General features: G+C 50.9%; 3 protein-coding genes across 6 annotated transcripts in view; 1 reads left to right on the forward strand and 2 right to left on the reverse strand.

The window, feature by feature from the left end:
- PRKRIP1 (PRKR interacting protein 1) overlaps positions 1-12735 on the reverse strand; it is a 532772-nt gene that overhangs the window by 467505 nt on the left and 52532 nt on the right. The window lies entirely within an intron of this gene.
- Positions 1-12735, forward strand: part of IFT22 (intraflagellar transport 22) — a 984170-nt gene that overhangs the window by 357693 nt on the left and 613742 nt on the right. The window lies entirely within an intron of this gene.
- Positions 1-12735, reverse strand: part of CUX1 (cut like homeobox 1) — a 1083765-nt gene that overhangs the window by 331600 nt on the left and 739430 nt on the right. The window contains 1 exon segment of the mRNA XM_050783609.1: positions 9534-9644. Within this exon segment, the coding sequence (XP_050639566.1) occupies positions 9534-9644 (111 nt within the window).

Genomic DNA, 12735 nt, shown 5'->3' on the forward strand with positions numbered 1-12735 from the left:
CTCACTGAAGCCTCAATCTCCTGCTGGACTCAAGCAACCCTCCCACCTCAGCCTTTTGAGTGGCTGGGACCATAGGTACACACCACCATTCCCTTCTATTTTTTGTAGAGGTGAGGTCTCACTATTTGGCCAGGCTGGTCTCCAACTCCTGAGCAAAAGCAATCCGTCTGCCTCAGCCTCCCAAAGTGCTGGGATTATAAGAGTAAGCCACTGCATCTGGCTGGAATTTTTTTTTTTTAATTACAGCTTTATTGATACATAATTTATATACCATGCAACTCACCCTTTTAAAGTACACAGTTCAGTGGCATTTGGCGTATTCCAAGTTGTGCAAGTGTCACCACTGTCTTATTCCAGGACATTTTTATATTCCAAAAAGATACTCCATACCAACTCTCAGTCATTCCTCTTTCCCCTCACCCCAGGGATTTCTATCTCTATAGAAACCTACTTTTGACCAGGCACCGTGCCTCATGCCTGTAATCCCAACACTTTGGGAGGCTGACGCAGGTAGATCATTTGAGGTCAGGAGTTTGAGACCAACCTGGCCAACATGGTGAAACCCTGTCTCTACGAAAAATACAAAAAAATTATCTGGACACGGTGGCACATGCCTATAGTCCCAGCTACTTGGGAGGCTGAGGCAGAAGAATTGCTTGAGCCTGGGAGGCAGAGGTTTCAGTGAGCCGAGATTGAGCCACCGCACTCCAACCCGGGTGATGGAGTGGAATTCTAGCTATAAAAAAAAAAAAAAAAAAAAAAAAAAGCCCCATTGTGTCACATTAGGGCTGTGGGTAGTGAAGCCAACTCAATGGGCTCAACGTGATGAAAGCAAAATGAGGCTGGGCTTTTCACTCTTCTGTGTGCAGTGGTTTTAGGGTCTAATAAGGAGCAAAACAAAATGTGTTGATAACAGAGAAGAGAGTTCGGTGGGTAACAGTAACATATCAAGGAGTAGCTGATGATGCCTGGCCACTGTTTTGTGTTTAAAAAGCATCAAAGTCCGGGTGTGGTAGCTCACACTTGTAATCCCAACATTCTGGGAGGCTGAAGTGGGAGGATCGCTTGAGCCCAGGAGTTCTAGACCAGCCTGGGCAACAAAGTGAGACCCCATCTCTATCAAAAAAAAAAAAAAAAATTAAACAGGTGTGGGGGTGCATGCCTGTAGTCCCAGCTACTCGGGAGGCTGAGGTGGGAGGATCATTTGAGGCTGGGAGGTTGAGGCTACAGTGAGCTGAGATCATGCCACTGCTCTCCAGCCTGGGCCATGGAGCAAGACCGTGGCTCTAAAAAGAAAAAAAACAAAAACAAAAAGAAAAACGTCATGGGGGATGATATGTGACTTTACTAAATCCTCATGACAACGCCACGATAGGGTTACGATGATTGCCCTCACTTCATCACCTGACTCGCCCAGGGCCCTGGGGGGCGTGCAGGGCCATGGAGCCCTGGTGACTATCTCAGGGCAGCCTGTGCACCACGTGTCCACTGGAGTCGCAACTTTATTTTTAAGTGACTCTCTTTTTCCAGGCTGAGTCACTCCGGTGGTGTCTATATAAAGGCTGTCGAGGCAGTGACTAAATGCGTTTGGGCCCAGGCCACAACTATATATTACTACCCTCCACTCCCTCACCCATCCTGCTAGCTGCTTTTCTCACTGAGAGTGAAAAACGAATCATAAAAGTTCGCAGCGTCTTCCCATCCTCTGTCTTCCTCACCATGGCAGAGACAGCGTCAGGCGCGTGGCTTCCTGGCTTACCCTGCACACGGTGCATCCTGATCAATAAAAAGGAGGGACCCCTCCCCTCACCGTGCCTGCCAGGATCAGGAAGGAATCCACAAATCTAGCCCATTTCAACGACTGTAAAAGATTCCTTTGCAAGTCCTATCTCAAGACAACTCCCAAGCCTGAATTTTTACAACTGCAACCAGGGAACACAGAAATCAGAGAAATGCGCCAGGCCGGCGTAGAAGGGGTAGAGGAAGACGCTGGCACCCGGGAAAGGAGAAGAAAGTGGATGGCCAGTTCTGTGAGCAGCAGAGGGTGCTCCCTGTTGCAAGCTGGGCGTGCTGAGCCAGGTGTCCCCGACAGTCAGGACTGCCGCCGCAGCCAACAAGAGCCAGGATGGAGACCTGGGCGTGATCACGTGCATCTGAGCAGGACAGGTGTCGAAAGCACAGACGCAGACTGTGAGCACCGCGGACCAGGCATCGTTGGGATTAACGTTCCAGAGATCAAGAAATGTGGAGGCAAAAATACATCAGGGCAAAAAATGACCAGCGATGGCCCCTGAACCGCAGCTCGGCTCTCCTCCCAGAGCAACGGGGTCTGTTTCCGAGGAGACAAAAATTAACCAAGCAAAGTCCTGCAGACGGACACCCAAAAAGCGTTCTGGAGTAGGACTGGGCCGACTGACGTCACCAGGATGAGGGCTGGGGATGGTTTCATGATAAAATCACAGCATCTCAGGAATGTGGTTCTCCTCCTCTTTCCTCCCATCAGGGAAGGTTCCTCCCATACTGAAAAGAAGCAGAACAAAACCCAAAACCATCCCTGCACTCTTTCTGGAAGCAAGCCTAACACAGACGACCATTTATTGGAGAGTTGAGCATCACATTCAAATAGCAGAGCCCTGAAGCCAGGCCAATGTCGCAGGAGCACTGGGGGTTTCTCCAGAGAGGACCCCACGCCGGGTTACCTGGTCTCTAACCTGCCCAGCCACTCTCCATCCACTAACTCCCTACAGCCAAGCCAGTGAGCCGGGTCTGCAGGTCAGACGTGCTGCAGACCTCCTGTGATCTCGCCTCCAGAAGAACTCTGGAATCACACACGCGGGAAATCGGTGTTCGGCCACGATCAAAGCCAAGGAAAAGCAAACGGCAAAAGGAAAGGCTAAGAGACACTTTCTGGGGTTTGCAAGAGCTAGGCTTTCAGCCTCCACTGCTCACATACGTGATTCTAACACCACCAGGCTTCCAGAAAGCTGCTGCTGCTCCCTCCTGACATGCTGTGGCCAGCCCAGTGCAGAGGTGCCGCCCTTGCTGCTAGCCCGTGGAACCCCTTGTCACATCAAGTGGCCTTGCTCCTTCACCCATCTCCCACTCCCCAGCACACAGCCAGGGCCAGGCACACCTTGTCCCTGCCCAGTGCTCAGGCCTTGGTATTCATCTGTCACCCACCCCAAAGCTCTAGAGTCCCCACCCCCTTCATCCCCTTCCACCCCAAGGCACAAGGAGGAGGAGGAGGGTTGACGTGACCCACGTGCTCTCCTGGAATGGTGAGCTGAAACTGGGACTATGGGCCCAGAGAACTGTGTTCTAAACTAGGGCTGCATGGATGAGTGTCTGGGAGCCCCCCAGAAACTGCAAACATGTGCATTTCTCAGAGGCGTAGGTCCTTAACTTTCATGGATATTTTAAAGGTTAAGAACCAAGGCTCAAAAAGCAGAACTGTTTATCTATAAAAAGGGTTACTGAGCCATATGTGGCTTATCCAGAGAACTTTATCACCGCTGACATAAGAGTGTTTCTGTGGGGAAAGTCTACAGTCAGAAGATTCCAGTCATTCTATCCTAGCACTTAACACACTCTGCCATTGGGTTCTATTTGCTTGCTAAGAAAGATAAGAAACTTTTTAAAGAATGGAGATAGGGTTTTATTCCCAGGGCCAAACTGTCTGGCACATGGAAGGTGTTCAATAAATATTTGTAAGATGATTAACCATTATTACAAACCAACTTTTTTTTTTTTTTTTGAGACAGGATCTCACTTTGTTGCCCAGGCTAGAGTGTAGTGGCGCGATCATGGCTCACTGCAGCCTCAACCTCCTGGGCTCAAGCAATCCTCCCACTTCAGCCTCCCAAGTAGCTGGGACTATTAAGCGTACACCACTATCCCAGCTAATATTTTGACTTTTTGTAGAGATGGAATCTCACTATGTTGCCCAGGATGGTCTCAAACTCCTGGTCTGAAGTGATCCTCCCACCTCAGCCTCTCAGACCACTTGGATTATAGGCGTGAGCCACCGTGCCTGGCCCCAAACCGACTTTTGAAACACTTTAAGCGAAACTACCCATATTTGTTCTTATTTTTTTTTAAGTTGCCGAGCTAAGGCCGGGTGCAGTGGCTCATGCCACTTGGCACTTTGGGAGGCCGAGGTGGGTGGATTACTTGAGGTCAGGACTTCAAGATCAGCCTGGCCAACATGGTGAAACTCTGTCTCTACTAAAAACACAAAAAATTAGCTGGGTATGGTGGTGGGTGCCTGTAATTCCAGCTATTCAGAAGGCTGAGGCAAGAGAATCACTTGAACCTGGGAGGCGGAGGTTGCAGTGAACCGAGATGGCACCACTGCACTCCAGCCTGGGTATCAAGGGCAAAACTTCGCCTCAAAAATAAATAAATAAAATATAGAAATTCCCCGAGTTAGCTCTGAGGAACAGAAATCCACTGTATCTCATGAGTTACACGGTGAGTATTCCCCGGTTAATACTAGTAACGAACATAAGCTAAACTCTAGGGACAGGCCTGGGTGTAGCCCGTCACATACAGGCACATGGGTACGTACATACACGTATGTGCACACAGCAACCCTGTGAGCGGGGCCCTGTCGTTACACTATTTATAGGTGACAGAACTGGGGCTTTGGGAGGTATCTGCCCCAAGAAACACAGCTACTAAGTATGTCGCCTGCAGTAAGAAATACAAAAAGCAGAGCTGGGCGCAGTGGCTCACACCTGTAATCCCTACACTTTGGGAAGTCAAGGTGGGAGATTTAGCTTGAGCCCAGGAGTCTGAGACCAGCCTGGGCAACAAAGTGAGACCCGGCCTCTACAAAACATAAAATTAGCAGGGTGTGGTGGCACGCACCTATAGTCCCAGCTACTCTGGAGGCTATGAGGGGAGGATCGCCTGAGCTCAGGACATCAAGGCCACAGTAAGCTATGATTGTGCCACTATATTCCAAAAAAACCCAAAAATATAGAAAGCAATATACCCTAGAAACACTCCACCGCCTATTATGTTCCATGATGGATTCTTAATTCAATAGGGAATGGATGCTCAGTTAGAACATTTAAAAACGTTTTTCTTTCAAATGGACTCTGTTCTTAGATTCAAAGAAAATGTACACAATTTTATCTGCAGAGTAATTGCAATCTTCTGTAAATTACAATTTCTGGATTAAAAAGACGCAATATCAAATGACGACAAATATATTAATCTAATGATATAAAACTGAAACTTCGAAAAACCAATTCTAAACAGAAAACCTTCAGCCGGGCGCAGTGCTCGTGCCTGTAATCCTAGCACTTTGGCAGGCCGAAGTGGGAGGACCCTGCATGAGCGCAGGAGTTTGAGAGTAGCCTGGGCAACAGCAAAAGGCTCTGTTTCTACCAAAAATTTAAAAACTATGGCCAGGCGCGGTGGCTCACACCTGTAATCCCAACATTTTGGGAGGCTGAGGCGGGTGGATCACAAGGTCAGGAGTTCGAGACCAGCCTGGGCAACATGGTGAAACTTCATCTCTACTAAAAATACAAAAAAGGTAGCTGGGTGTGGTGGCACATGCCTGTAATCTCAGCTACTCAGGAGGCTGAGGTAGAAGAATTGCTTGAACACAGAAGGTGAAGGCTGCAGTGAGCTGAGATCGTGCTACTGCACTCCAACCTGGGCAACAGAGCAAGACTCTGTCTCAAAAAAAACCATAAAAATAAAATAAAATAGCCAGGCATTGTGGTGCCACGTGCCTGTAATCCCAGCTACTCGGGACACTGAGACGGAGGGACTCCTTGAGCCTAGGAGTTGGAGGCTGTAGTGAGCTGTGATTGTGTCACTGCGCTCCAACCCAGGTGACAGAGCAGGATCCTGTCCCCAGAAAAACCCTTCAAGGCTCCAGCCATCTTGGCGCTCACCTCCTGATGTTCTTGTGGCTTTTCCCGCCTGTTGGAGTCCCAGTCACCACAAAGCATCCCTCCCCAGCCACGTCCCCATCAGAAGACCTTTTCCCTCCTGGACTAGAGCTTTTCCCAGTGACATCTGGGAAGGGCCAGTCTAGAAGGTGAAATCTCCAACAGCAGGTGAACCTTACTCCCCACTGAACCCTCATGGGTGCCTAATCCTCCTCGTGGAACACATTAGACACTCATCAGACACCGAAGAACCTTTCCTCCTTTCCCAGAACAAAAGGAGACCTGGGCATTTCCACCAAGATCAACACTCTTGGTGTCATACCAGCAGGAACACCACCAGCCCTGGCTCTGCCATGCTGTGCCCTGGAAGGTATGGAGCCGTGAGGATTGTGGGCTGTATCCATAGGGAAGAGGACACCCTCCTCCTGGTAAGCCAGGCTGTCCTACCCCATGGGCGAAAGCTCTAAGCAAGCCCCGTTTCTACATATGCAACATTCCAACGTCACCTCCATGATTAGTAATCAATCCTGCGGTGTGGCCAGAGGAACAACCAGCGTCAGGGCAGTGGTGGCTCCTCAAGACTGAGACCCCAAACAAATGGTGACCCAATGTCCCCTCGGGGCGCAGGCCAGGCACTGAGCTGAGGCTCCACATATGTGCTATCTACACACACACACACGTACTGTCACAGCCCCCCAACTCACACACACCTGCTGTCACAGGGAACAGCAGGGAACCCCGCCTCCTGCACACCCAGCACACTCCGGCCACAGCCCCCGGCTCCCACCACCGCTCTGCACACTCCAGCCACAGCCCCCCGCTCCCACCACCGCTCTGGCCTTATGTGGCTTCAAAATTTCCAACAGGAGGGCCGGGCGCGGTGGCTCATGCCTGTAATCCTAGCACTTTGGGAGGCTGAGGTGGGTGGATCACCTGAGGTCAGGAGTTCGAGACCAGCCTGGCCAACACAGTGAAATCTACGAAAAATACAAAAATTAGCTGGCTGTGGTAGTGGTGTGTGCCTGTAATCCCAGCTACTTGGGAGGCTGAAGCAGGAGAATCACTTGAACCCAGGAGGCGGAGGTTGCAGTGAGCCGAGACTGTGACACTGCACTCCAACCTGAGCGACAGAGCAAGACTCTGTCTCAAAAAATTAAAAGAAGTTTCCAGCAGGAGGCTCTGGCTGCTGGCACAAGTGAAGTGGGTCTCACCTTGGACTTCCCGCATGGGCGCTCCACAGATTTCCAGGTTGGCCCTTGGATGGGAAAGTGCATGGGGCTGGCGGGGCGGAAGCCTACAGCCAACTCCCCCTTCCCCACCTCCCGAGGACCGCAGGCTGCAGTGAGACTCTCCTTACTACAGCGAAAGATGAGGAAGTGGGCGCCACCCTCCACCCACTGGCAGTGGCGGGGTCGGGGCCAAGCAGGTGGGTTCCAGCCCCCTTCTCCATGAAGATGAGTCTAAAAATGTGTCCTGAGAAGAAATGCCCCAAGTGGCAGGTACCTACCAGGCGGCGCCTGCCCAAGCTTCTTCCATTTACTGGGATCAGAAGGAGATAAAAACGCCAAGTTTAAGGCCAGCTGTCTTTGAGTAACTAATATGGAATTCAACACAAGGCACGATGGAGGGACAGGGCTCAGCAGAGTACAAGCAGCATTTATCAGCAGAGCATATGCGACAGACAGGGTGACCGAAGGGGGACATGCTCCTCTCCACTGTCACTAGGAGTTGGGGACTTCTGAGGAACACCCGGGAATCCAGGCCTCTTGGAGCCTCATTCTCTGGCTGATTACACTCGTGTATTTATTGTCCGTGGCCTCAGAAGGATGGCCTTGCCCCTCTCAGATTTTCTTTTTTTTTTTTTAATCATAAAATGTTTTCTTTTTTCTTTTTATAACAGAAATGAGTCTTGTTATGTTGCCCAGGCTGGTCTTGAACTCCTGACCTCAAGTGATTGCTCGCCTCAGCCTTCCAAAGTGTTGAAATTACAGGCATGAGCCACTGCACCCAGCCAAACCTCTAAGATTTTCTATGGAAACCGGCGGACATGTGGTCACCAAGGAAAGGGCAATGACAATACAGAACGGCGGACGGCCACTCGCTACAGAAACAGCACTACAAGGAGCTCACGAGATGGATGTGGCGGGGCTTAGGCTGGGGAAACTGAGTCAAGGACAAGTTCTCAGGAAACCAGAGTTCCAGGAAAGTCTGCTCTGAAGCCGCTGGAGGCAACAGAAGAAGGATGTTCTGTCCCCAACTCTTTTTTTCCTCTTGTTTTTACTCAGGGCAAGGCTAACACGGAGAATAGGGCCCCCCACTCCCCAACACGGGCAGAGAAGGCAGCAACCCCCAAGCACCCCCAGTGACTCCCATCTTCATTTTTGGTCTCGTGAAACATGGAGTACCCACATTTAGAGGCAGGCGGAGGCGAGCAGCGGGTGTGAGATTTGAACCCTTGGCTGGCTCTGTGGCCAAAGGCTGCCTTCTTTCCACTCTGCTACCAAGCTTTCTCCCAAAATATTTATTCTGAAGACATAAGGTTATTAATTTGTTTTCCATAATGATTCATGCCAGCACTCCCTTGACTAGCAAGCCTCCTTTGAAACATTTTAAATGAGTCTCCTTTTAAAAATGCAATTCACATATAATTTCCCAGCAATATTATGTAAGAGAGGGGCATCTCTCTTAGAACGGAGCTTTGCCTCCAGGCGTCTTCCTGTGTCCTATAGGGAGGAGCCAAGAGCTGTAGATTCCCCAAGCCCGGAAGCCGGGCCAAAGTTGTGGGCTGCTGCAACCTCTTCCCATACAAGGGGAAGGTGTAAGAGAGGGTGGGGTCCGAGACCACGGCATGAGTGCCATGGGGACCAAACTGGCAGACGTCACCCGGAAAGCCATTCCCGCGACTGCTCATCTGCCTGCAACACGCGTGGGTCTTTTTTCTTTTTCTTACTAAGCCTCTGATAGGGTTGAAGGGAAGGAAGAAGGGGCCCAGGAAACGAGCAGAAAAACACCACCCTAGCAACTCAACACTGTCCCCCGATTGCACACTCACGAGAGAAAAAACAGGAGTATGTGAAAAGCACATTTCCACTGCCCTTTAGGGCGTATTTCAAGAAACAGAGAGGCATTTAAAAGGCCTAGCAGGCGAAATGTCTGTTTTACAAGAAGCGTCAGGCGTGTTGCTATGCCCAGATGCGTGCAGCCTTCAGACACTGCCCCAGCACCGGGGAAGCAGGCCCCGAGGGCCTTCCACCCCACAGGATCCCTTATGGACTTCGGTGGCTTGCTAACCGACATGGGACAGGGTCTGGGACGAACTCGAGGGTCTGAGACACCCACACACCTGCCCACGTGTTCTTACAGACCCAGCTTGTCCAGTATCTGCACCTGGAATTAGCTCTGGCTTTCATACTTCCAGACAACCTATCAATTTCCACGTCCCACGGCCTGCAGGGTGGCGTGCATTCTGCTGGAAATGGGGCTGAAGACATCTGGGGAAAGAAACAGGTTGTTTGCCGACCGCACATTCAACTGATGAAAATGAAATGCTCACGGAGCATTGCCTGAATATGCCCCAGCATTCTAAGATCCCTCCAAAGCAACTGTGACGGTCACCCGCCTCACCTCTGGAGTGTTCTTCTTGAACTCCCGGCTCTGTTCGATAAGCCGCTTTCTGGACTGCTCGCTTTCATCCTGCCGGTTCGCCAATACCGTTGCGGTGGCATCGAGTTCTCTCTGTTGGGGGAAACAGGAAAGGAAAAGGGAGTTTGTAATTGCACTGTGTACTAGAGGAGGGTCCTATTTGCATTTGACCAGAACACTGGGGGAGAGACCCCAGTGGCTCTAGGGATCGTCAATCATCGGCAGAGGAGGGGCTGGAGGGCGGCGGGAAGGCAGGGAAATGAACATTATATTATCCACCCATCCCTCGTCCGTCCCATGTGCAGTGGTTGAGAAAACCAAGCTCGTTCAACGCCACGGGTCGTGCCTCAATGTGCCCGCCATAAATGACTCTGTTCCGGTAACAGAATACACAGAAACATCTTTTTTGCTCCAGCCACAACTATCAGGCCAAGCCTAAAGGACCCGCCTCCCCAAGCTGCTCCACCCCTGTTCTTCCAGCCAAGGAAGGGTCCCTTCCAGCCACTCTCCTGGGCTCTAGTCCTTCTGCTGAGCTATTCCCTCCTCGGCTATCCCCTCCTTGGCCTCCTGTGGCCGTCCTTCAACGCTGTGGGCCTGGGATCTCTGGGAGTAATATTTGGTTTGTATTCATTCAACAGATATTTACGGTGAGCTCACTCTAGGCCAAGCATCATGTTCGAGATCATTAACCTATGATTAGTTTTCAAGAGGGATCTTTAAAACATAAATTCCAAGAATAATTATTTCCAACCACTTTTCGGAAACGAGGCACCTGGCATTGGCGATTATTCTCAAACCACATTACTTGCGCGGGAACGCTGAGGACCATCAGGAGTGGGTCCCCCATGAGGAACCCGCCAGGGGACTGAGGGCTCTGGGCTCTGCTCCCCGCAACAAACCGATAATCAACGCGCCAGAGAACCTGTGCCCTGGCCTCGGAAATTCTGGGAAGAGCTGCCAAGAGGATCTGTTTCCAACAAGCCTGCAGCAGATGGCCCCAGAATGGTGTTCCAGGCTGACAGCAGGCGCCCAAGGACACACTGCTGTCGCCACCAAAAGGCCTGTTTTCCTGCCGAGTCGCTTCGGCGACTAAAGACACACAGCGGCCCATTCTGCTGGGATCCAAGGTGGCTGCTCCAGCTGGCTTCTCAACGGTGGGGACCGTCACCCTGAGTCCAAGCAGAGCAAGAACCTAACATTTCAAAGGCTGAACGGCGAGAAAAATCAAAACTCAAGATTTATCCCCACGCCTCCAAGAAGCACACTATAGCCTCTCCTTCGCCACCCCCTTGCCCCACCCACCTCACCATGGCCCACTGGCTTTCCTCCTTGGCAGAAGTAAACCAGCAAACCTACACGTTACAAGTTCTTGCTGGGAAATGCTTCCTTGGTACCACTATGGGTTGGGCCATGCTGGATGGGATGAAAACATGCTGTCAACTTAGAAATCACAGAAATCACAGATAGGCCGGGCGAGGTGGCTCACACCTGTAATCCCAGCACTTTCGGAGGCCGAGGTGGGTGGATCACCTGAGGTCAGGAGTTTGAGACCAGCCTGGTCAACATGGCGAAACCCCGTCTCTACTAAAAATACAAAAATTAGCCAGGCATGGTGGCGGGCCTGTAATCCCAGCTACTTGGGAGGTTGAGGCAGGAGAATCACTTGAACCCGGGAGGTAGAGGTTGCAGTGAGCTGAGACCATGCCACTGCACTTCAGCCTGGGCAATAGAGCGAGATGTTCCAAGGGAAAAATAAAAGAAAGAAAGAAATCGTAGACATTTTAAAAAGCAGGGGAGGAAAGGAAAAAAAAACAACAACAATAAAACAACAAACCAGGCAATGAGGGGAAGATACCACCACACCACACTCTTCTCCCCTTAGTATTTCTGGCATACAGGCACATCTTGGGCAAACAAGTCCTAAGGAATAACGTGGGCTAGAATTCAAGAACAGATGTCAAAGCTATTGCAGAAAAAAGGGAAACACTGAACATTTTGATAGACCACATTTGAAACACATCCCAGTTAAGGGAAGGCAGGGAAAAAAAAAAGAGCAACCGAAACCAATGTGGTGGAACGGGGGATACAGATAAGAGAGGAGCAGTCACAGCGAAGCAGAAGGCTCTTCAAAAATATAAACAATCTGGAGGGAGGAGGGCTTCGACATCTATATTTAAGCAGCAGCAGCCGAAGTTATAAAAGGAGCCTTCGAAAGAAGGCGGGGAAGAAAGCCAATATTGAAATATGACAAAAAAGAAAAAAAAAAGAGTTGATGTTTCGTTCCAATCGCACACAGACACAGAAAACTTAGGAGAAAAACAAAAAAGAACATGACTGCTTTCAGCCGGGGGTCCCTACTTCCCTCACTGCATTGAAGCCTCGCAGGGTGGGGGTGCTGGGGGCCGTTACCCAATCGGTGGGTGTCTACTGATGTCTTTGAGCCAGCAGGCGCTGGAGGTAGGAAGGGGACTGTGGGGTCCCACCCCCGACCCCCAGCTTCTCATCTAGTGGGTCAAGTGTGGAAAACGTTGGGGAGAACGCCAGATGAGCAGGGGGTCTGTGGGCCCCCTCCATCCCCCTCGGCCCCCACCTGCCCCTCCCTGGGCTGATCTGTCAGGGAGCCTGCCTGGGGGAGCAGGGAACTGAAACAGGTGGCCCGGTGCAAGGTGAACCCACCTTGATCCCGGGGCTGCAGAGCCAGTGCGCCTGTGGCAACTTGCTGCTGGCAGTCGGGGACTCGACGGGGGTCTGCGGCGCTCCCTTCCCTGCGCCTGCAGACATATGCAGGTCGGCATGGGAAACCCACGGGGGTCTCCAAATTTAACACCGAGCCGCCACCCGCCACCACAGAAACAGATTGGCACAGCGAGGAGGAGAGACTGAGCTGCCGCCGCCCCAGATTGGGTTGATCAGATTTAAGGCTTGAAATCTTTGACCGGGTCCCTTGGAAAAAAATTTTTTTAAAAACAACACACACACATAAAAAACAGCACCACCAAATCCTTTTTGAAGGACGCTAAGGCGTTCTCGGGCTGTGGGAGGAGACAGCGATTAAACATAAGCCAAATACTGTTTTATTATCTACCAAGCCTGCCTATCCTCAAAGCGTCAACTACAATGACACATTAACAAGGGAATGAAATGCATTTTGGGGAGGTGGAGGTGGGGGTCCCAAATGCAGAGT

Source organism: Macaca thibetana, chromosome 3 (assembly GCF_024542745.1).
Source record: "Macaca thibetana thibetana isolate TM-01 chromosome 3, ASM2454274v1, whole genome shotgun sequence".
Lineage (NCBI taxonomy): Eukaryota > Metazoa > Chordata > Mammalia > Primates > Cercopithecidae > Macaca > Macaca thibetana.